This window comes from Xyrauchen texanus, chromosome 34, assembly GCF_025860055.1.
Source record: "Xyrauchen texanus isolate HMW12.3.18 chromosome 34, RBS_HiC_50CHRs, whole genome shotgun sequence".
NCBI lineage: Eukaryota > Metazoa > Chordata > Actinopteri > Cypriniformes > Catostomidae > Xyrauchen > Xyrauchen texanus.
In genome coordinates, this window is record NC_068309.1 from 34,359,950 (window position 1) to 34,385,917 (window position 25,968).

General features: G+C 37.4%; 1 protein-coding gene across 2 annotated transcripts in view; it reads right to left on the minus strand.

Moving 5' to 3' along the window:
• LOC127627518 (septin-8-A) overlaps positions 1-25,968 on the minus strand; it is a 62,461-nt gene that overhangs the window by 8,916 nt on the left and 27,577 nt on the right. The window contains exons 6-10 of one of the 2 annotated variants that reach the window (XM_052103936.1): positions 19,255-19,351; positions 10,788-10,956; positions 10,516-10,648; positions 7,893-8,062; positions 1,761-2,584 (exon numbers count right to left, since the gene is read on the minus strand). In XM_052103936.1, the coding sequence (XP_051959896.1) occupies positions 2,581-2,584; positions 7,893-8,062; positions 10,516-10,648; positions 10,788-10,956; positions 19,255-19,351 (573 nt within the window). In that variant the 3' untranslated portion in view covers positions 1,761-2,580. Of the gene's footprint in view, positions 1-1,760; positions 2,585-7,892; positions 8,063-10,515; positions 10,649-10,787; positions 10,957-19,254; positions 19,352-25,968 lie in introns of those variants that run through there. The other variant, XM_052103935.1, reaches the window with a different exon arrangement.

The following is a 25,968-nucleotide window of genomic DNA, read 5'->3' on the forward strand; positions in this document are numbered from 1 at the left end:
ATACCACTCATCTCCACTACAAATAGGAAAAAGAGGCTACAATTTGCAAGAGCTCACCAAAATTGGACAGTTGAAGACTGGAAAAATGTTGCCTGGTCTGATGAGTCTCGATTTCTGTTGAGACATTCAGATGGTAGAGTCAGAATTTGGTGTAAACAGAATGAGAACATGGATCCATCATGCCTTGTTACCACTGTGCAGGCTGGTGGTGGTGGTGTAATGGTGTGGGGGATGTTTTCTTGGCACACTTTAGGCCCCTTAGTGCCAATTGGGCATCGTTTAAATGCAACGGCCTACCTGAGCATTGTTTCTGACCATGTCCATCCCTTTATGGCCACCATGTACCCATCCTCTGATGGCTACTTCCAGCAGGATAATGCACCATGTCACAAAGCTCGAATCATTTCAAATTGGTTTCTTGAACATGACAATGAGTTCACTGTACTAAAATGGCCCCCACAGTCACCAGATCTCAACCCAATAGAGCATCTTTGGGATGTGGTGGAACGGGAGCTTCGTGCCCTGGATGTGCATCCCACAAATCTCCATCAACTGCAAGATGCTATCCTATCAATATGGGCCAACATTTCTAAAGAATGCTTTCAGCACCTTGTTGAATCAATGCCACGTAGAATTAAGACAGTTCTGAAGGCGAAAGGGGGTCAAACACAGTATTAGTATGGTGTTCCTAATAATCCTTTAGGTGAGTCTATATATACACACACACACACACACACACACACACACACACACACACACACATACATACATACAAACATATATCCAAAACAAGCACTCATTATAAAACTAAAACAACACAATCCAGCGCCGAATTGTTAGCGCGCACACAAAAGAAAAAGAAACTGTGCGTTGAATGCTGGAGCACTTTGCGGATAACTAGATTTGCATCATGCGTCCTGTATGCAGAAGCTCAGCATTTGCGCAAGGAGCTCTAAAATGGACTGAAATATACTTTTGGCACTTTAAGGTGAACTCAGTAGTTTTTGTAGTATATCGACGTGGCTTACACTGACACATAGTGGCCTGGATGCTGCATCATTCAAAGAGCAGTTTTCAGTTTCAGATGTCATTGTAGAAATGTAGTATTCACAGTCAGTCATGATTACTTTAATCAATGAGTCAAAGTGTCAAATAACAGGACAGTAATGGAGATTTATAGAGTAGTATTCAGCTGGTCATGTGACTCTAACATGGCAGCCCCCATGAGGACTGTTATGAGACACCAGACTTTCTCTTCAGGAGTTTAGACCCATAAAGATGTCTTTAGATTCCTTCAGATTCCAGTTATACTGACGCAGTTATCTCCAGACCTCCTTACTTACACGTTCTTGACGTGCATGTCCACTGTTGTTGTCTTTACCTTCATATCTTGATATTTAGTGGCCATTACATCTAGTTTCTTCGTGACAGCAACGGCTCAAAATATAAGTGTTGCCACCTTGTGGACCCACTAATTAAGGCCTAGGTACACTTTGTTTTTGCGCGTTCTGGATCGGAACGCAGCTGGACGACCACGTCGCTGTTCGGAGGATACTTTTGATTGACTGCAAATGAATAGGAACACGTTTGACACACACCATGTAAAAAAATCGGTGGTGACCTAAAATTTGTCTGACACCCCTGGCCTAGATGAACTCTGCCTTCAATTCTTTCATCCCCTTTCAGTTTCAACTTTGCTGGAACAAAGATAGTTTATAAATGTTTTGTATATTAAATGACACAAAGCACATTCCAGTAGATAATGAAAAATAGGGGGGGTTTATTTTCAGTATCGGTTAATACAACTTACAACTTAATCAAATTGCAGTCAATGCCCCTTATGCAAATAAAGATGTGCAAGAAGTTACTTTAGATCAGATGGCCTCAGATGTATCAGCTTCTATATTACGGCTTAAATGATAAACAATATAATCTGATTGAACACTGTACAGCCTTGTGTGCTCTACAAGTAATACAAAAAATATAATTAGCATATCTGTTGTCATTACAATAAAGTCAACAAAGCTACTCAAATAGTCACATATAGGTCCTGGATTACTTTTAAAACAGCAAGGACTGGTTTATTTAGCCATACCCATGCACGCTTACATTTTAAAAATTATACACATGGGTACATTACTATTATTGCTGTGCTGTGCTATTGAGTCTGGCTCAGATCTTAAATATTACTATACATTATGGCAAGGGAAACATCATCTAATGTAAATGGCACAATATTGGTCTGAATATTATTAAGACAATAAACAAATGGTTAGTACCAAAAACAACAGTGACCACAAAGTGAATGTCTCTTAGTTTGGTAAAAAAAAAAGAAAAAAGGGAATAAACAAATAGGTCCAAAACATAAAATGGGTTAAAGGGGAGAACATATTAAAAATAACCTGAATGATCCTAACACAGCAAATACAAAGAAAACTGTGGCAATACAAGAAGCAATTCAGTCCCCATAATACACTTCTCTGGCTTCCCATCAGGATCTTTGGTCCTTTAACACAACGTCAAAAACAAATGCTGATGTTGGAGGACAAGTCCGTGGTCAGCCTGTGATGTGCTCATAAATTAACTGAAAGGAAATGGACACAGAACAACCAAATGAATAACAAAATAAAATGTGGAGTGGAAACATGCAAATAAATTATAACAAATATTAGAAACACAAATATTCAAGCATGCTGTGATGAGATGCGATACATGAGCTTGAAATACAAACAGTATTAAGATATATTGAACGATTTAAAGGTTTATAGTTGAAGTAACTAGTTCAACGTCATACTTCACCCAAAAATAAAACATTCTGTCATAATGTTTATACCGTTCCAACCCAATTTTTTTTAAGCACCACAAAAGTATATACAGTGGCAAGAAAAAGTATGTGAACTGTTTGGAATGACCTGCATTTATGTATAAATTTGTCTTAAAATCTGGTTTGATCTTCATCCAAGTAACCATAATTAATAAACAAAATCGGTTTTAACTAATAACACACAAATAATTGTATTGTTCTTGTACATATTGAATACATCATTCAAACATTCACAGTGTGGTTTGGGAAAGTATGTGAACCCTAGGCTAAAAATGCCACGAAGAGTAAGAAGTTGGCAAACCTGGCATCCAATTAATGAAACAAGATTGCAGGTGTGGGTTAGAGCTACTTTGACTTATAAAAAGCACTCAAACATTTTGAGTTTTCTATTCACCAGATGCATCTGCTGACGTGGACCATGCCACACAAAAAAAGAGATCTCAGACCTACGGTCAAGAATTGTTGCTTTGCATAAAGCTGGAAAGAGTTACAATGTTATTTAGAAGAGCTTAGATATTCATCTATCCACAGTAAATGTAGAAGATACTGTAGCTACTCTCCCTAGAAGTGGCCGTCCAGCCAAGATGACTGAAAGCACACACAGCAGAATGAATGATGAGGTAAACAAGAATCCTAGAGTGACAGATTAAGACTTGAAGGAATCATTGGAACTAATTTAACATCTCTGTTCATGAGTCTACTATACGGAAAACATTAAACACAACAAAGGAAGCTGCAGAAAATCCAACTTTTGGAGTGGCCCTGTCAGAGCACAGACCTTAACCCTATAGAGATGCTGCAGAATGACCTCAAAAGAGCCGTTCACACCAGACATACTAAGAATATGTCTGAACTGAAGCAGTTCTTTTAGTGAGAATGGTCCAAAATTCCTTCTGAATGTTGTGCAGGTCTAATCCGCATCTACCAGAAATGCTTGGTTGAGATTATTGCTGCAAAAGGAGAATCGACCAGTTATTATATCAAAGGGTTCACTTACTTTTTCCACAACACTGTGAATATTTAATGGGATGTGTTCAATAAAGACATGAAAGATTATAATTGTGTGTGTGTTGTTAGCTTAAGCACTTTGTGTTTGTCTAAACTTGTGACTTTGATGAAGATGAGATCACATATGACCAATTAATGCAGAAAACCAGCTGATCCCAAAGGGTTCATATACTTTTTCTAGCCACTGTAAAAGTAGTCCATAAGGCTTGTGCGCTATAATTGGAGTCTTCAAAAGTCATATGATGGCCTTGTGTGAGGAACAGGCCCAAAGATATGTTTTTTGAGTCGGTCAGTTGAACTCTGTTGAAAGCACAAATATGACATTTATTACAATGGGGTGTAAATGTAATGCCTTGAAAACGGCTGACTGCCGAAACATTGGTAAGAAAAATAAAAGAGCCTATATTTTGAGTTGTGCCGTTATAGTCTCTTTTTTTCTTCAAAATGTTGTTTTCCCCCATAACTTCACCTCTGAATCTTAGATTGTCTCTTTCAGTGTAATAAATACCATCAATGAAATAACCATTGCTTCTAAATGTAATGAAGGCTTGAAAAACTTTTGGTCCTTCATTTTATTATATTTAGGACTAAATGTTACATTTAGGGGCTTTTTTACATGAATTATAATTATTTTAAGATTTACGCATTTCAATTTCATGACAAAATTCCATCAAATGTCATTTTGTAATCTTTTACTTGATAAAATAAAAACATTTAAATAAATATTAATTTTAAATTGTATTAATTTAATTTTGTAAAAAAAATTACACAATTCAATTAGATGGATTTTTTGGAAAGTGAGCTGCGTAAATCTTAAAAATAGACAGTGTACATTTAGAGCATTTATTAACCCCTTATAACTTGTGTGCCCTCTACAAACTCAAGAACTGGAATTGGATCAACTGATTTATGTATTTTCTGGTCTGCATTCTTTGTATGTGCATGAAAAAGGATGATACATCCTCGAATACAATAACATATACATTCTTATTTTGTGTTCCATGGATTATACTAACTCAAACAGGTTTACATACATGAGGTTGAAAAAATAATGATAGAATTTTCATTTTTGGGCAAACTATTCTTTTGAAGACAGCAATGATCTGGAATGCTTTAAATTATTAAGTACATTTCATAGGACACCAAAAGAGGGCGTCTGAGACATTGTATTTTCAGTACTACAACTGAAATATAAATATCATTTAAAGGGATAGTTCACATAAAAATGAAAATGCTCTCATCATTTACTCACCCTCATGCCATCCCAGATGTGTGTGACTTTCTGTCTTCTGCAGAACACAAAGATTTTTAGAAGAATATTTCAGCTCTGTAGGTCCATACAATGAAAGTGAATGGCGACCAGACCTTTGAAGGTCCAAAAAAGCATATAAAAGGCAGCATAAAAGTAATCTATAAGACCACCTATTTATGCGCACAGTTATATGTAGTATACTTTGACGGGCTCGTGTTCGACTGTACACAGACACTGAGCGTTCGCGTCAAAATGGAAGTACACCTAGTGTTTAAAGGTTCACTCCGTATTTGTTTTCATCATTTAAAAGGTTTTACTCAAAGAAGTGAATAACTATTTTGAAACATGTATAAAATCATGACCACTCATGTGAGATGAATAGTTCAGTCATATCAGTAATCAGTTTTATTCTATCCAGTTGTTAAATCCATATATTCATAATCGATATGATAAGTGTGGGTGAGAGACTGATACACATTTATTTCCTTTTTCACTATAAATGTTTACTTCCTGTCGCTCTCCAATGGGGCGTTCAGAGGACAGAGTTCATGCAGCCTCCTGTAAGAACTGACGGTTGTACCTTTTATAGTACTTTTAAGTGAACATTTATAGTGAAAAAGAACTTAAATATTGATCTGTTTCTCACCCACACCTATCATCTTCTGAAGACATTGATTAAACAACTGGAGTCGAGTGGATTACTTTAAAGCTGCATTTATGTGATTTTTGGACCTTCAAAATTCTGGTCACCATTCACTTGCATTGGACCTACAGAGCTGAAATATTCATCTAAACATCTTAGTTTGTGTTCAGTAGAAGAAAGAACGTCATACACATCTGGGATGTCATGAGGGTGAGTAAATGATGAGAGAATTTTCATTTTTGGCTGAATTATTTCTTTAAGGCTTCTTAACTATACATTCTCGCTCAACAATATACAATCAATACTCTTAAGTTATCACATTCATGTAGACTTTAATACACTTATGTTAAGGAGCTGCTTTCAGTGTTGTATCCATTTCAGGGACATATCACAAAATGGATGCTTTGTAAATGTTTGACAATGACACAGATACCATCAATAACCACAAGACGGAGCTAGATACACTTCATTTGAGCTGCATGTGCTGCAGGAAAGAACCTAATGCAGAAAATCAAACAAACTGCTGCTTAATACCCAAGATGAGTCTGAATTTAATGTGATGAGATTAAACAACTGGTAGCGTGAAACAATACAGTCTTTATACAATCTATTCTGATTTACAAATGAATGAATGAGTCGGTGTAACGAATTACTGGCTGAATCAGTCACAGTGGTTACTGAATTAACTTCTCATTAACTGATCAGATGTTTTTTAATAACAATGTATATTTAAATTAACACATTCACAAAAATGTTGTAAAATTATTTTGCATAAATTGGTGATTCTCACAAAAACCATCAAGAAAATGCCCTGGCCCCATTTAACCTAAAATAAAAAAAACAATACAAATGAATCATCATTGTGTAATTAGATAAAATACGATTGTTAATCATGTTTAAAAATAAGTAATTAAATAATAATTGTATTAATAACCCCAGTGAGCAAGCCGAAGGGACCAATTTAGGACCAATAATTGTATTGTTTTGCATTGTGACATTATTTTCAGGACACTTAAGCACATTTTACCCCACAATTCTCAATATCATAACTTGCTCAGACATTTTTCTTGTACTATTCCCATTGTTTTTAATAATGATTACTATTACCATAACAAGAGTGTCATTTGTTTTATGTATTGCAGTAAAAAGATGCTGTTATACAATGATTTTTTTACATTAGAACCAGCAAAAATGAAAGCCACTATCAAGGGAGCACTTCTATGATGTATGAATACGTAACTGTCATGAATATAATGTCACAATGTTCTCATTTGTTTTGAAGTAAAATGAGACCAGGACATTCTCTTCACCTGTTTCGTGAGAATCACCGAAAAATATTAATATTTTTTTTAATTTAGTATAAACATAACAGGGTTCCTGCGAGTCCTTAAAAGTCTTACATTTCGTTTTCTAAAATTTAAAAGGCATGAAAAGTACTAAATATATTAAATGGTATAAGTCTTAATTATCAAGACACGAATCGCAACATGGTCTAATGTTATTATTAAACTCCAAAAGGATATGATTTATTTTAATAAATGCCTTCTCCAAACACGGGGGAGCTAGTGAGTGTTTCCAGCAGTTGCACAGTGGTTGTAATCAGTGAGTACCAGACATTTATGACAAGTGATAGCTTATGATCTACTGTTGAAGACTTATGACAATGTTTACTTTAAAGAGTTTATAATACCTTGTAGATGAATGTAAGAATGAATATTTCATTTCCCTTATCTGTTTAAATGAGCAGCAAGAAACAGTGAAGCACCGACATTTCAAAATAAGAGTCCCTGGTGTATTTCAGGCTTGTTTTTTTTTTATAGTTAAAAAAAACTTTCAGAAGATTAATCCGTTATTGCTTTTCTTTCCACACATTATCGTATTAGCAAATTTCAATAATCAGTCAATCTCTAATTTGTATGTTTTGAAGTACTGGTACATAAACACATTATATATGACAAGTCTCTGTCTGCAAAGTATCCAATCAGTGCAGCATGAACACATGAGATTACTGAAATATATTGATAATAGTTACATTTCTTTCCTGTGTGATTTCTAAACACTGCTGGAAAATTTGGATCTGATTGGAACTGACTGGAGTAGCCAATCACTAAAGGTTTACACAAAATGATTAGATGGCAGGATAAGAAGACTGCACAAGAACTCACTTTTTCTTGTCCTTGTCCTTCTTCTGGGGCTGTGAGAGGGAGAGGGTCTCGGCCGCCACCTTTCTCCTATTGAAGGCGTTCATCTCCTCCTCCAGCTCTCGTCTCTTTTCCTCCACCTTCCTCTTCTCCTCCTGGTGCATGCGCTTCAGCTGCTCAAACTTGTCGTGTAACTGAGAGAGAGAGAGAGAGAGAGAGATGCATGTTAATGGCATTCACCAGAGGTGCTGACTATCATGTTTTAAGAATGTTGGCTGAGGGGGCCTGTGTATCTCAGCGAGTAAAGATGCTGACTACCACCCCTGGAGTCGTGAGTTCAAATCCAGGGTGTGCTGAGTGACTCCAGCCAGGTCTCCTAAGCAACCAAATTGGCCCGGTGGCTAGGGAGGGTAGTGGGTCGCTATAATGTGGTTAGCTCTCAGATGCCACGGTGGATGTCATGAAGCGGAACGCGCTCAACAAGCCAAGTGATAAGATGCGTGGATTGACTGTCTCAGACACAGAGGCAAATGAGATTCGGCCTCCGCCACCCGGATTGAGGCGAGTCACTACACCACCATGAGGACTTGGAGCGCATTGGGCATTCCAAATTGAGAAAAAACGCGTTGGCTGTATTCCACTAATTGTGCTTAAGACCTGTTTTCAAACACAAAGCTTTGTTTGAAACTCTAAATTAAAGGAATAGTTTACCTAAAAATGTCATCTGTCATCATTTTCTCACGCTGATGTTTTTAAGTGATATGATTGTGTTGTGTGAGGAACAGGCCAAACTTTCAGTTGTTTTTCACCAAAGATTCTCCTCCATCTAGCTCTCAAATCAAATAAAAAAAAATATATTTTTCTTACTAGGTATTTTTTGTCTTATTTTCTAGAAAAAAATATCTAAAATACTGAGAAGCAGAATTATGTAAAATATTGTTTTTAGAGAAATTGAACAAAATTTGGTGAGATTTATGCTTAAAACAAGAAAAATGTATTTGTTAATGAGGTAATAAAAATAAAATTTGTAAAATATATATTTTTTCTTGTAATAAGCATATACGTTTCTAAATTTTGTTTGATTTCTCTGAAAAGATGACAAAATATCTTATGCCATTTTGCTTTTCCAGTAAATAGATCTTGTTTTAAGAACATTTTGGTAATTTTACTGGAAAACTTGAAATTTTGATGAAATGTTAATTTATATGAAAAGAAAACATGATTCTTTGCAGAATAGGCATGATGGATCATGTGTGACGTCAATGCACACATTTTTGGAGTCTAGACTTTTGTTGTCCATTTCAGAGCTTCAGCATAGGGAAACACTATCAGTGAATTACAAATGTTATTTCAGTCTGTGCCTCAAACAGAGCTATTTTATGGCTTCAGATGAACATGATGACTTGGAATTTAGCATACAAGTTGAATGAACTACTTTTATGATGCTTTTTATCCTTCTTTATTTTTTTTTTGTAGCTCAGCAGTCCCAGTACCCATTCTCTTCTATTGTATCAGTGCTCAAACTAGCAACAATGACAAAATGACTTCACAGTACCAGCAGCTCTTCTGTGATGGTGATACTGTCACACAGGAGGACCCCACCCTACCCCCGGATGGATGGAGTAACTCTCAATGGCAGGGATGTGCACAGGGGGGTGGCTACAGTGGACCAGGCCATTGCCCCTTTGCCCTTCTGGGCTGATGTGCCCCTCTGAAGAGAGTGATTGCATTTGCATATGTTAATTTTGGTTTATGTTAACATGAGCTAGATGCCATCTTCAGCTGTTGCATCACGTCTCTGTTTGGCAGGACAGCAGATCAGGAGCAAGGGGTGCTAAGTGGGTTCAATGCTTATTGCTTGACACTTGAGTGGGCCAAATGCATCAAAAATGCACATGAATTAATATTGACTTGAGATTTTAATGATTAATCGATAATCAATTAATTGTCGTTAATAAATTGATCATGCTTATCAATTGTCGATTAATTAATTTCAGGACAAATGCATTCAGTAATCATGCCTGCAAAACTTGATAAGGTCATCCGCTGCCAGAAGGGCCTTTTGCGCTTTATGTCTTGTCCACATTACAGAAGAAGAACGCAATATAATCAATGTCTGATCGTTTCACTATAAATTAACATTATATTTTCTGCATACATGATAGTGTGTTGAAGTACAACATGACAACAAGCACTGTTGATCTGATGGTCTCCTTGTTTCATCCCAAAATACAATTATGTCAGCCATCACAGGAAGGCACGAAGACACATTCGGTTGGCATCTCGCCAGCACCAGAGAAACGGTGTTTCTGATTTGACATAATTTCAAGTAAAAAATAAGTCTGAAATATCCCTAAATCCACAACGTGAATTATTGATGAACTCAAATATGTATTTTGCATACAAGTTATTAATAACAGTAATTCATAAATTCACACATTTGTACTAAACTTAGCCTAAATGAACTGAAATACATGAAAATGCCAAAGCTTTCATTTCTTTAGTGCATTCATTTAAACTATATTTAAAGAGTAGGCTACATGCACATATTATCCTCCATCCTCCAATATTGCTTTAAATCAGGGAATTATCTAGGGCCTGACAGCTCTTTGGGAATAAGGCTAAATCTAGAGGAGGCTGGACTAACCTCTCTCTCCTTCTCCTTCAGCTCAGCCTCCGTCTCTTTCACTTTGTTCACAAACATCTGCCTCATTTCCTCTTCCTTCCGCTGCAGGTCTCCAAGAAATTCTTTCCTCTTGGCTTCATATGTTTCCTGAAGACTGTAGAGAAGTAATTAACACAAAGATTGTATTGCCCTCATGTACAAGTATGCGTACAAGCAAAAATATTTGAATGTATTTAATGAAATAAGACCAATGATAATCAGTTTTGCATGCAGATAATGTAGCAGTGACCCACCTGAAAGGCTGGCTGTCTGGGTCGGTGTCTTTGAAGCCCATCTCCTCTAGCTTACAGCGTCTGTAGAGTTCATAGTGTCTGGCATGAGTCTGCTCTCTCAGATCCTCCATGTTCACTCTGATCAACATCTCCCGCAGCTTTACGAAGTCACAGTGACTCTCGTTCTCCACTGCAACACACACATGCACATGACCACTGTCAATACACTTCTGCCTGACTACGGTCAAATACACTGCCTTTCAAAAGTTTGGGGTCACTTGACTAAAATGTTTCACATGATCTTTTGATCTGAAGGCATATGCTTAAATGTTTGAAATGAGATTTTCTCACAACCGCATTCTCTGCAAACCTGTGCTGTGTGAACGGAACCGTACTGGACAACTAGTTGTCTGTAATGATATATAATGTGAAAGCCACACCGCATTGTACACGAGCGTGTCTCGTGTTAATCATGTGGTGTTTCTTTAACTCACACAGTTAAAGATATGAGCTGTGTGTCATCCGAAGGTCCAACCACTGTCTTTCACCAAAGCTGCTTGCGATTGTGAACCACGCGACAAATGCTGCGCTCTGCACTCGGTTAAAAAGCATTCAAACCGTCGTCGGTTAATTATGATTTGATCTATGAACTTGCGCCTCATTTGAACTTGTTTATTTAACACGCTGTTATTGTGATAAGACAAATCTTTTATATTTCCTTAAGTCACTGTCACTATGGATACAGCTGTTAGAATACAGTTGTGACTTCGGTTGTTCGTTCATACAGACAGTATTCAAGCCGCAACTGTAAGCTGTTGTATGAACGGGACATTTAAAGACTCAAACCTGTAAGTAAATGCAGTTGTCAATCCCAAACACTGACTGTCTGAACGTAGCCATAAGGGTCGTAGACAGATAAATAAAATTGCAAATAATAACATGCAACAACCATATAATTGTTCATAGTTAGGATAGCAAAAATTATAGGTTTGCCAACTTTTAAAAGGAAGGAGAAAATGCTTCACACATCTTTTGTTGTTGACTTCAAATGTCAAGAGACAATCAAGCTCTTGATGACAGAGAGAGAGCTGTCAAGTCAGATATGAAAGAATGATTTTGGAGAAAATAAAAAGGCGCTGTCTTCATGGGAAGATCCTCCTAGGACTTTACTGTAATTAGGAAACATCAAATCAGAGTCTCAGATCAGTGGCAATGAGATAATGTTTTCTTTTGGGAGTAAGGAAACTATTTAAATGACAGATCCGTGCACAGTTTATAATGCCAGAAATGTTATGCAGAATGAGCATCCCCTCAGTTAAACTATCATGACAACAGAGAATGTCTGCTGGTAAATAAAAAAAAATAAAAAAAAGTGTCTTCATTTTCCTGGCAATAAAAAACATTTATACCCAAAATCTAATTACTGTAACGTGTCCTCACATTTTACTTTGAGAGGGTTTTTTTCTGTTTTTTTTTTTTGTTGATGTAAATTTGTACAGTAGTTTTTCATTAACCTTAATGATGATTCTCATTAGATTTAATTACAATACAGGAATTCATGTTTTTATTTAAAATCGCCCTAAATGAAATGCAGTCTACTACCCAACCCTAGCACGACGGGACCCAACAAACTTAGGGTCAGTTTTTCCAAGTATAACTTCGGGTTTGTGTCAAGTTTGTAATGAAAAACTAAATCTTATTATTAGGGGTGTAACAATCCATCAATCTGGATCAATGCATCGATCAAATAACCAACGATACGATGTCATCGATGCCATGCGTAAACATCAATGTATATGCACCTTTATTTTGACACCAATTCCAGCCACGTCCGTACGCATTTCCATCAGGCAATCCAGCAACCTTATGATTTTGTGATTGAAGCCTAAAGTTGAGCTAAGCTCTAGCCATGATCACATGTCAACCAGGCTTCCCTCGAAACGCAAGCTACGGTGACAGGATAGCACAGAGTGGTTCACTTGCATGATTATATCGGGCTTCCCTTGATATCGTGCCACATGCGACCCATTTGAATACAACATTTTCTATTTTAAAGCATGTCCCAATCTGGATACTGAATTTGCACTTTTCAGAGAGCTCAATAAAATATTAAAATTATAATTTGGTAGCATTTGTAAAATAATACATTTAATTGATTGTGTAAAATAGGCACCTCATATCGTAATATCAATTGCACACCCCTGAATCGAATCAAAATTGTAGCAGGCTTTGAGGTATCAGCAAACATATGATCGCTGGGTAAGAAAATAGACAAAAGATCGTATCGTGATTAAACTTGCGATTTACACCCCTAGTTATTAATATTACTATAAATTACGGCTGTGAATCGTTTAAAAGTTTTCAACTAATTTATCGCAGTTTTCTGTGATTGATTGTGTTAATCATGGTACATGATACATTACAACAAACATTAAAAAAATATTATTATAAATATATTTACTTTGTCTCAAAAAACTTGCAAGTAATTGGTTATTTACTTATTTGAATCATATTGAAAAACAAATACATTTAAATAAATATTATATATTAAATGTTGCCTAATATAGGCATTAAGAGATGAGTTAGGGGCTGTTCACACCGAATATGTTGTTTCATGTGTCTACACCATTTTTCAACTGTTCAGTTGTTTCAATTTAATTTTTTTTTAAGTTTCTCATGCAAACCGCCACATTTTTAGTTTTTAGAAACATCGAGACACCGGTGTTCGGTTTCATAATTTTTTTATGCTGGTCTCACAATGATTCAACATTCTTAAAAAAATTCAGGCTTCAAAGGGGACTGTTACACATGATTCCAGATTGTTCTTTACCAGAAATGCTTTTTTAGCATTTAATAAATGGCAAGCTAATGTTTATTTCCTTTTGCTCTGGTGTGCTGTGGGGGCACCATACCTTATTAAAACTGAGAATGTTAAAGGTTTCGAATGTTGCCTATGATGCTTAAATAAAATACAGCCTATAGCAAAATAATGTACTTGCTTGCAAAACAAATGATAAAAAGAGAGTGATTTAGTGTTCAGGTCGGGTTCAGGCTTAAAATTTTATGGTACCGTGCCAGTAGGGTTGGGTCAGGTCAAATGGCCTCGGGAATAGACAGGCTTCAACTTAATTCCTGTGCACACCTCTACAACACATCCACAACCATGAGGTATTTTCCAATTTTAATAATAAATCATTCTATTTTTAATGTTATATTAAATGGAAATAAGATGTTTTGCGTTAATGAGAATTGGGGAGAAATGTGCTTGTCATGAAAATAATGTCACAAAAATGCAAAAAGATCATAATGGCTTCATGTCCCTAATAATAGACTTCATATTCTTGAAGTAAAATATAATTTATCTTTTCAAACTTTTAATTTTGGGGTGAAATATGACAAGAACATTTTATTTTTTGACAGGTTTCAGTGAGTGCCCCCTGCAGTGTGTCCATTTGGACTTCAGTGCACATGTTCTCACAGTTAACAGAGCATTTCCGGTCTGTAGATTGATATCAGTGGGAGAGAATTCACACTGATGGAGGAGGAAGACCGTATCTGTGTCCCAAATGATGCACTCTACACTATGGACTTACAATTTACATAATGCACAAAGCCATGTAGTGTATGAATTTTTGCAGTGTAGTATCTTCTCAAGAGGAACACTTATCATTTTTACTACACAGAAGATTTGGTATTTAACTGCTGATGGAAGTAATATATTTCAAATGCAAGCAATGTGTTGCTGCTAGCTTTAGCACATTAGTCAACCTCAGTTCAACACTTGTATCTCAACTAATGAACATATTCACATGTGGGGTGATGGTAAAGCATTCAACTTATATTTGTAAGGTGCTGTCTTCACTTAAGTTTCACTAGTTGCTACGTTCTCCATTTACATTGTTTTGTCAGACCAGCAACGCAGCCAGGTAACTCTGCCCTTCCACTACCTATGGGAAGCCGCTATCGTTGAATGCATGACGTTTACAACATTTCACACCACACGTTTTGAAGTGTGGAATGCAACATCCGGTTGAGATTTTCGTGGATACTTTAATGCACAGTAATATGGGATTGACAGTAAAAACATTAGACAACAAAACACAATGTTTCATGTCTCTCGTTAATAAAGGGAGAATAGCTCCTATCTGGAATGGATGTACTGATCCAATCAAATTTCACATTTGAGGGACTGAGAGCAATTTACTGACCCTTGAATAAACGGCCCCTGGAAGTCATCTTCCCAAACACACAGGCAAAAATAGCAGGGAGGAAACAAATACCAGCCGTCTCCCATCTGTCATACAGTCTGGACGCTTCAGCAGATAGTGCTATCACATTTACAAGACCATTAGTGTGGTGAACCAATGCTGCTTTTAGCTGAAAGATCAAATATAAACATTTTCACTAGGATTTATCACAATGTAGTTTTTTTCATTTGTCCACTTTTAAGAGAAAACCGATGCATAGATCAATCATTTGCAAAGAAAAAAAAGCTACTAGCATAATAAAAATATGGATATATACAGTAGGGTCTAAAAGTATGAGATCACTATTAAAATGCTTCTATTTTGTATTAGTTTCTAATTAAATACAACAATTTTAATTACAAAAAGATTATTGGCATTTTATTTTAGCATAGTATTTAAAATGTTCCAAAACCTTTATTTATTTCCATGTTTAACTGAAAAAAAAAATTAAAAAAATAACATTAAACATTAAAACCACCTGCCTAATATTGTGTAGGTCCTCCTCGTGCCACCAAAACAGCGCCAACCTGCATCTCGAATGGCATTCTAAGATGATATTCTTCTAGCCACAAGCAGTTATCTGAGATACCGTAGACTTTGTCAGTTCGAACCAGTCTGACCATTCTCTGTTGACCTCTCACATCAACAAAGCATTTCTGTCCACAGAACTGCCGCTCTCTGGATGCTTTTTGTTTTTGGCACCATTCGGAGTAAATTCTAGAGACTGTTGTGCATGAAAATCCCAGGAGATCAGCAGTTACAGAAACACTCAAACCAGCCATCTAACACCAACAATCATGCCACAGTCCAAATCAAAACTGAAGCTCCTGACCCATATCTGCATGATTTTAAGCACTGAACTGCTACCACATGGATAGTTAGAGTTTTTGGATGGCTCTTGGTGTGGGGCGGTGGAGAGAGTAGTATAGATTTAAATGTGTATGATATACACACACACACACACATACATATATATATATATATATATATATATATATTATATATATAAAAATTAAAAAAACATGTGTTTGTTTGATTTATTTTGTGTATATACTGATGTGTGGCCACAGAATGTTTGTTGGGGTCAGGGCGGGGTTGGGGATTGGGAGGGGTGGTTGTGGGGGTTAAATGTTGATTCTATGTACACTACCGGTCAAAAGTTTTGAAACACTTGACTGAAATGTTTCTCATGATCTTAAAAATCTTTTGATCTGAAGATGTATGCTTAAATGTTTGAAATTAGTTTTGTAGACAAAAATATAATTGTGCAAACATATGAATTTATTTCATTATAAAAAAAAACATTTAAAAAAAAAAAAAAAGTTTTTGAAATTGATGACTTGGACCAAATAATAAAGAAAAGCAGCCAATAAATTCCCAACATTGACGTCCATTAGAGGGTGGAGGAGTGGCCGAGGACCAAGCTAAGGCATATTGGAGAACCGGCGAGTACATTTCTTTTTTTTTCTCTCTCTCTCCCACAGCTGCTCAGTGTTGGCCTTTCCCTCTCTTTTTTAAAATGTTTCATTAATTTGGCACAGATTGTTATACTTGTGTACTATTGTTTGTACAGATGAACGTGGTACCTTCAGGCATTTGGAAATTGATCCAAGGATGAACCAGACTTGTGGAAGTCCACAATTTTTTTTTCTGAGGTCTTGGCTGATTTCTTTTGATTTTCACATGCTGTCAAGCAATGAGGCACTGAGTTTGAAGGTAGTCCTTAAAATACATCCACAGGTGCACCTCCAGTTCAGTACACATCTTCTCAGAAGTTAATTGGCTAATAGTCTAAAGGTTTAACATAATTTTCTGGAATATTCCAAGCTGCTTAAAGGCATAGTTAACTTATATAATATATATATATATATATATATATATATATATATATATATATATATATATATATATATATATATATATATATATATATATATATATACACACACACTTGCATTCTTTTGCATATAAATTAAGACATATCATGATTTTAATTCAATTAATTGTTTTTTTTCATACATGTACTTTTCCCCAAAATGTCAAATTCCCTGAAATTTCATGTTTAATAGTTTATACAAATTTTATGACAGGATTCTGCATTTCCGTCAGTGTTTTCTGCATTGCAGAAATCATAGAGTCCTAAAAAAACACATGAAATTTGATGTGTGCAAACCTGATTCAAACCACATCCATAAGTGATTAAAAACACATTTTTTTTTTTAAATAAGTTTCAGAACGGTCAGATAGGATATCAATGTGTATGTGATCTCATATAAAGTGCACAATATTGTCTGGAGCTGTGTCTGAAAACTCTAATTTTTGGTAACCCTTTCCTCATATAGTGAACTATGTGGCATTCACTATGTAGTGAACATTGAATGAGTGAATGATTCTGCAGGTTTGGGCACAGTTAGGGTTAGGCATGAATTGTAGAATGCCTCTGTTGCTGTTCTCTGATGTGCTTTGTGAGTTTAGGACCACACTAAGAAGTCATGATAGACATAAGCGGAGGCAAAATCTTCTGTCTTGCGACCTGTCTTTCCACACGGACACACTCTCAGATGTTGTGAGGAAGGCACTTGGCTGCTAGATACACCGGATATGGACTACACTGAACAAAAGAATCTGATTTCATCACAAAATGACAGTCCGAATGTTCAAATTTGAAAAACAAATCACATTTATATGCAGCGTGAACAAAGTTCTTGAGCTTTCATGAAACTAACTGTTATTTTATTTAACAAATGGTTAATTCCATAAACTGCTAAACATAGAGCATCTCTTTCATGAAGCAATAGTTTCTACTCAAGCTGGATGAGCAATTAAAATGAAAAACATTTGTGGTTAATGAGGTGACCTTATCAGTTGTTAGAACTCTCTCACAAATATCAGAGAGAAAGAAACTTAATTAGATGCAGTCTAGAGTGGCATTTATCACTGCTTTGATTGATGGGATTGTTTTAACATGAAAGGCATCATAAAAACCTCTCAACCAGCATCCTCAGGGACAAGAAGAGATGGAGGACAATGAAGAGCAGAGTTAACAAATAAGTCCCAGTGTGGTTGACGTATGCCACCAGCCCCTCAAACACAATACTCTAAAAGGGTTACAGGGTAACGCTCAGCATAAGTACCCAAAACCAGAGACTAAACTGTAAGAATGTGAACAGAATGTGATTGTCAATTTTGTTGTACTCAAGGCTAGGTCATTCTCTTTTATTTTGCACACTGTGATGTTTCACGCACAGTCAAGTGTTTTAGCCTTTCAAAGTATCTCCATAGAGTGCAACAGTCTGGTTCCTGAAGTAAAAATCCTATTCATTTTCTCCATTGGTAAACTGATTTTTTACATTAACTTCAAAACCTTTAAAGACAGGCCTACTGTTAGCTCGGAGGTTGTCAATCGATTGTATTCACTTCTTTGTGCCATCAGTGTGCGTCATTTAGATTTTAATGTTTTAAAAATCATGTATAATAGCACAATTTCTGATGAAGAACTACACAACCCATAATCCTGAAGAGAGATCCACCAATCAGAGCTGTGGCAAAACAAAGTGCACCAAAAGAGCTCTGCAGTGACTGCCCACTTCCATAACTCACTCAGAGCGGTGGCAAAACAAAGTGCACCAAAAGAGCTCTGCAGTGACTGCCCACTTCCATAACTCACTCAGAGCTGTGGCAAAACAAAGTGCACCAAAAGAGCTCTGCAGTGACTGCCCACTTCCATAACTCACTATGTATTATGCAATCGAGTCGGTCTTATTACACTCAAACTACTTATATATTTGTAAACATCTGAATATTTTACAATAAACTTTTAAATATAATGATTTTAAATTTATAAACAACTTTAAATCAGTCGCTTTTTATTCAATTACGTTGTTTGCAATGCTTCAAGGAATTGTAATTCATGCCCTTATGAAGGACATGAAGTACACAGTCTTGTGCTTTTTGTAGTGTACCTTTTTCTCCCAAATTTGGAATGCCCAATTCCCAATGCACTCGAAGTACTTGTGGTGGGCCGTAGTGACTCGAATCTCAGTTGCCTCCACTTCTGAGACCGTCAATACGTGCATCTTGTCACGTGGCTTGTTGAGCGTGTTACCGTGGAGACTAAGTGCATGTGGAGGCTTCATGCCATTCTTGCCAAAAAACCATAGTTACTGAGTTAGTGTTACTATGGTAAAACTCTGGCACATTTAAGCAATTATTTTTAAATATCTGAATCTTGTTATTCTTACCTTGAACTACTCCCCATGGGTACTGCCTGGCCCTCACTGTCTTATTTCCCACCTTCACCTCTTCAACACTGCCCACCACAGCAAATGGAAGATGAGCCTAGAATAAAAAAGAAATAAAAAGGTTATTGGTAATAACTTTTCAGTCTACAGCAGGCATGATCCGCTTTTCTCTTCTTCTGGTTACTTCTTAAAGAAAGCATTTATCTATGGGCACTTTTGGCCCTCTGAACTTATATCAAGTTTTTCATTTTGAAGAGAAATTCAAGAAAATAAAATCTTAAAACACTTTTGTGTTTTGTCTACTAAAATGTTCCAACAGTGGATATCATTGCGTCACAAGAGATTTTTGACATTTTTCTAAAACGTCACAAACATTTCCACCACATCTCAAATCATGTTTGTATTTTGTTTGATCATATTCTGATGTAGAAATTACATTGGAATAAAAAGGCAGACTTGCTAATGTTAGTTTCATTGCTAGCATTATATGCATTCCAAATACTATTACATATACAGTACAGCTTGATAGTAAAGTTTGTAGTGACAAACTTTGATGTCTGAAAGTTCAAACTAGTTTTAAGATTTAGAAGCTTGATGGTATGAAGTTTGATGGACATTACAGAAAGACAAACAGCCAGCTAGCTAACTAGCAAGATAGTTAGACCATCAGTTAGACACACACACACACACACACACACGTTAGCATTTCTAGTTTTAGCAAGTAACTAGGATGTATAGCCGTTTACTGGTTGCTAGGCATTGCTAGGGTGTCCTGGCCAGTTGCTAAGTACTGCTATCATATTTTATCTTGAGTGTTCTGGCAAGTTGCTAGGCATTCCTAGCATGTTTTAGTTGGTGCTAGGGTGTCCAGGCTAGTAGCTAGGCACTGCAATCATATTTTAGCTGGAGTGTACTGGCTAGTTGCTAGGTATTGCTAGTATGTTTTAGCTAGTTACTAGGATGTTCTGGCTAGTAGCCGTTTATGAGTGTGTTCTAGCTAGTTGCTTGGCATTGCTAGCATGTTTTAGCTGGTTGCTAGGGTGTCCCGGCTAATTGCTAGGTACTGCTAGCATGTTTTTGCTGGTTGCTAGGGTGTCCCGGCTAATTGCTAGGCACTGCTAGCATGTTTTAGCTGGTTGCTAGGGTGTCCCGGCTAGTTACTAGGCCTTGCTAGCATATTTTAGCTGGAATGTTCTAGATAGTTGCTAGGCATTGCAGCATGTTCTAGGTAGCTGCTAGCGTGTCTAAGCTGGTTTATAGTGTGTTCTGGCTAGAGAGAGCAGCTTAAATAGTTCACTTAAAAGTAAAACTTCTCTCCTCATTTACTCACCCTCATGCCATCCCATATGTGTGTGGGGGGGGGGGGCATTGTCACCCACGGATGGGTTTAGCCATTGTGCACCATCTGTGTTTACTTAAGCTTCTCACACGGAACACGTTTACACACACGCCCTCCCACAAAAGTCAAAGGGGAGTACATGGGGGCTTAAGCCCTGTAAAGACCATGTGTTAATAAGGCCCTGGTTGTATGCGTGCACATTCATGAGAGGGGCAAAATAACGTAGCCTCTCGCATGACGCAAACACGTTGGAATGGCATGGAAGGAAATATTCACTGCACACCCTTAATATTTGGAGTTACTCAATGGGTGAATTGATATCCCAGTGAACACCATCAGCCATAGCTCAGGTTCGTTTATTGGGAATCTGTGAAAAGTTAGTCTTTCCTCTTGCGATGATACATAATCTAAAGTTTTTCAGTAGATTGAGGCAACCAGGATAAGCACACGCAAGCAACATTTTGATAAAACAGATACGAATACAAATCTATAGCTAAAACAAGTTATGACATACTGGTTGTTATGAATAACATTGTCCTATGTGCATTTCCAGTTTAGTCGTATCCTAATCGATGATGTTATAAATATAATTGACATATACAGATAAAGCCAAGCACACAATGCACGACTTGCAGTCGGCTTCTTGTGACTCAGTCCAGTTTTTCGTCATGCTGGTTCGAACACTTTAGAATTTGAGTGTATCAATCACATGACCATTTGTTTTCAAGACTTAGACAATGTGTACACTGATATTAAGATGAGTTTTTGGGTGATCCGATCCCAAATGAAAATGTGAGACACCGTTACACCTGGTCATCTCTTTTGAACATTTGTGTTTGGATTTCGAGGACAGAGTCTTTGATTTCATGAGGATATACATCAATGAGTACGCCTGTATTTTACTGAATGATAATAAAGCATAAGGTAAAAGATGAGAAAGAAGGCGCTAAAAACCGGAGCAAATGTTTCTCTTTTTTTTATGCTAACATTTTTTATTGATTCGTAGATAAATAACAAAGAAAACACAACATATATACATTGAATCAAAATTTTACATTTAATCCCACTACTGCCCCTCCCCAATCACCAACCCCACCCTGACCCCCAACGAACACCCCTGTGGTCACATATAAGAATACGCACACTCACACTACATAATTAAAACTAAACTTCTCTCTCCACAGCCCCTCCGTGAGAGTCCCCCAAAAATACGAAATAATTGTCTCATTTCCTATCAAACAAATCCCAAAACCCCAGGCTTCTACTTGACACCTCATCGAAAGCCGCCTACCTCCCCATCTCTGCAAACCACTCCTTAAAATAACCTGCCTACCAATCATAACACTGGTCATAACCCAATTTTTGGGTTATGACCATTTGAGGATAACGGGGTGTAACTTTAGTTCTCCGATTAGTTTGATAGAAAGGCTTTGCAATGGTGAAATAGGGGCAAGAACTTCCTGTTCAATGCAAAACAAGGGAGGGGCTGGTTTTGATGACCAATGAACCAAATGTCTGAGACTGAATGCATATAAGTAAAACAAAATCTTGGGTAGGCCAATCCCACCTTTGTCAATAAAATGTAATGATGTTTACCATTCCAAATGTCTGACTTGGGCTCTAAAACTGCTTGAAATAAGAGGGGGACATCAACAGGGAGAGACTGTAGCAGGTAGTTACATTTTGGAATACAATTCATTTTAATAACATTAACCTTCTCAATCATAGATACATTTAATGAAGCCCACCTGCCCAAATCGCTTGAAAATCTTTTTATTAAGGGGTCAAAATTAACTACCTAAATCAGAAAAATAAGCTGGGAATAAAATGTCCAAATATTGAATGCCCTGTTGGGCCACTGGAAGGTGCCCGGCTGAAAAGCCATTACTGGCACTACACTGTCAGAGCCAAAGCTTCAGATTTTTTAATCTGTATCCTGAGAAATGGAATGAATAATTCTGTGGAGGCAAGGCATAGATAGGATCTAATGGGGTTTGAGACAAATAATAAAATATCATCAGCGTAAAGCAAATGCTTATGCACCATACCTCCTGCCACCACCCCAGGAAAATCATCTTCCCCTCTTATCGCAGCTGCTAATGATTCTAGGGCAAGGCACAACAATAATGGGGAAAGAGAGCAACCCTGGCCCTATCCAGAGTAAAATAACCTAAAATTAATCAATTTGTTTGTCCCGCCGCAACCGGATGTCTACAAAGTAACTTAATCCATCCAATAAAAGTATTCCCAAACCCTTATATTTCCAAAATCTTAAAATGATAATCCCATTCTACAATATCAAAGCCTTTTCGGTGTCAAGTGAGATAGCAGCGACCAGATCTGATCAGTCGCCACTGACCACATGATATTGATGAAACACCTAATGTTATCAGAAGAGCTGCTGCCCAGTTGATCTAAATGTAAAAATGTCGTAACTAAAATTGGTTAGCCAGAATTATTGACAATATTTTTACATTTAGCTGGATCAGGGAAATTGGACAGTAACTCTTACACTCTCTTGGATCTTTGTCCTTTTTAAGAATCAGACTGATCCGGCTTGTGTCATGGTTGGCGAAAGCTTTCCATTCTTTAATGATTCCATATGAACTTCTAACTAAAGTGGAGCCAGTTCTGTAGCATAAGATCTAAAAAATTCAGCAGCAAAGCCATCTGGCCCAGAGCCTTGCCTGTAGGCAAGGCCTTAATTACCTTGCCAAACTCCTCCAAAGTTTATCTCAGAATCAAGAGAATTTCTTTGCTCAGTCGTCAGTTTAGGGAGTTCTAATGGTTTCACAAAGTTCCTAATATCTTCATAAGTAGATGAAGACATGGAGCTATAGAGATCAACATAGAATTCTTTAAAAGCTTTTTTTCCCCCTTTGTTTTTGTGGAGTTTTTCCACTTTTTCAATCCGGGTGGCGGAGGACGAATCCCAGCTGAGACGTCAACCTGTGCGCATCTTATCATGTGGCTTGTTGAGCATGTTGCCATGGAGACATAGTGTGTGTGGAGTCTTTGTGGCATCCACGCTCATCTCACCACGTGCCCTACCCAGAACAAATCACATTATAGCGACCACAAGGAGGTTACCCCATGTGACTCTACCCTCCCTAGCAACCGGGCCAATTTAGTTGCTTAGGTTGGATTTACGCAGCATGCCCTGGGATTCTAACTAGCGAACTCTAGGGGTTGTAGCCAGCGTCTTTACCACTGAGCTATCCAGCCCCCCCATTAAAAGCATTATTAATATTAATGGCCAAGGTAAAAATTTCACCACAACTAGATTTCACTGAGGGAATGGTAGAAAAGACTCTCTCTGCTTTATATATCTAGCCAAAAGCTTCCCTGCTTTGCCCCCAACTAAAAGTATGACTGTCTTGCCCAGAATAGCCAAAACTCCACCTTCCATGACAAAATGGGAAAAAAAGGGCCTTGCTAAAGGACACAATGGTGGTGGCTGTGGGGATCAAACTGACAACATTCTGCTTACCAGTTCAGTTTTTTAGCCCACTATGCCACCACCACTTTATGAAGGACATGGCTTGCTCGGGTCATGTAAATACTTTACGGCCATCCTTGGTATCTTTTCTCAATTTGGCCGGGAACATCCGTGCAAAATCGACCTTCCGTTGATGTAAGAGATTCTTGCATTCCTTAAATCGATCACGTTTCCCTCTTGTCGAATTCGCAATGTCTGGGAATAAGAAAATGCTGTGGTTCTTCCAAGAAAGTCTTCCTTTACTCCTCACCTCATGTAACACAAGACCTTTATCGGATGATCTCAGAAATTTGGCCAGAATTGATCAGGGTCGGTCTCCCTCAGAGGATCACCAAACCAGGACCATGTGAGCTCGCTCGATTTCCAGTTTATGGCCTGTTATGTCAAGCAGATTTGGAAAGAGCCCATCCAGGAATTCCGTCATATTCTGACCCTCTGCTCCCTCAGGAATTCCAACAATTTGGACGTTATTCCACCGGTTACAATTCTCCAAATCCTCCAACTTCTACCGGACACGCACCAAATCTGCCTTTGTCGCTAGTGGATTAGCAGCTAATTCCCTCTCCGATGACTCCAGATAATCAACATGTTTCTCGACATCCCCCACTCTTGTAACCATCTCAGTGAATTTGGTCTCCATGGACATGATTGATCGACATATTGCAGCAAGATCCTCAAAGTCAGCAACAACCTTCGTCAGCATTGCCAATACGTTCAGCAATTCTCGCCGAATTTCTTTAACCACTCTGGCTAAATCGACTCGCTGGCTCGTGGCCTCCGGAGGGGCGTCAGCTTGAGCACGTAAGTGTCTTTTATTGTATCCAATAAATTCAAATCATTTTGAATTCTTTGACATATTGGCTTCCTACAACAGTTATGGATCAGGATGTATCGAATCTCACAGGTTTATATCATTAAAAGTATAAAAACTAGCAAAGTGCACAGAGCTCGACATTCATACATCCACACCTCGCATCGCATCATGTGACTCCTCATGTGACTCAGTATTCCCAAAAATGATGTTTAGAGCAGAAATCTGTTATTTTATAGTACCTGTAACTGAGCTTCTAGTGTGCATACTGCTCATATCGGTGTCCCTATCGCACACATGACGACAAGACAGCAGTTTTTAATTTTCAGTTTCACACGCACACACACAAAAAAAAAAAAAAAAAAAAAATCGACAGTAACCATCGATACATGTGAAGCTTTACAAATAAATGGAAAAGCACTCTCTCTCTTTCGTAGCTGTTGTGCTTTCTTGTTTACTCTCCCTCTCCCTCTCTTTGGACACTCGGCGTGCCTTTTATGTCTCCCTCCACATCACTATAACAAGATACAGGTGTTAGGGTTAATTATGAACCAGGTGACAAGCCTTACCGCTCTCTCTCTCCCGCAGACCGACACATGACCACGTCTCAATGCCACAATGAGCAAAAGACCCACAAGTGTTTTATCAGTGTTCTCCCCTTCATAGCAGCTTGACTTTGGCAAAATGAAGTCGGGTCACTTAAATGCTAAAACTTTATTGAAAGAACATTTTTATTTTTGGCAATGGCACATAAACACCAGTATCACCTTTTAATGATGTATAAATAGCAACAAAAATGTTGCCACATTTTGCCATATCCCAGAGTGCAGCACAATGAAGACATTTTGAATTTTGGTCACAAACATGGCAGCGCGGTCATACAGTGATGTCACATAACAGGTCAATAGAACAGTTTGAAGGTCTGTACAGTGTTTGGTTAAAGAAGCCTGAAAGCTCTGGGAGGAGTTAGTGTTCCTTAAATATTTTCCACACTTTTTGACAAAATTACAGCTTGAGTGGAAATGACACACAATAGAAATATTTAGTCAAGTTACCTTGAAATAA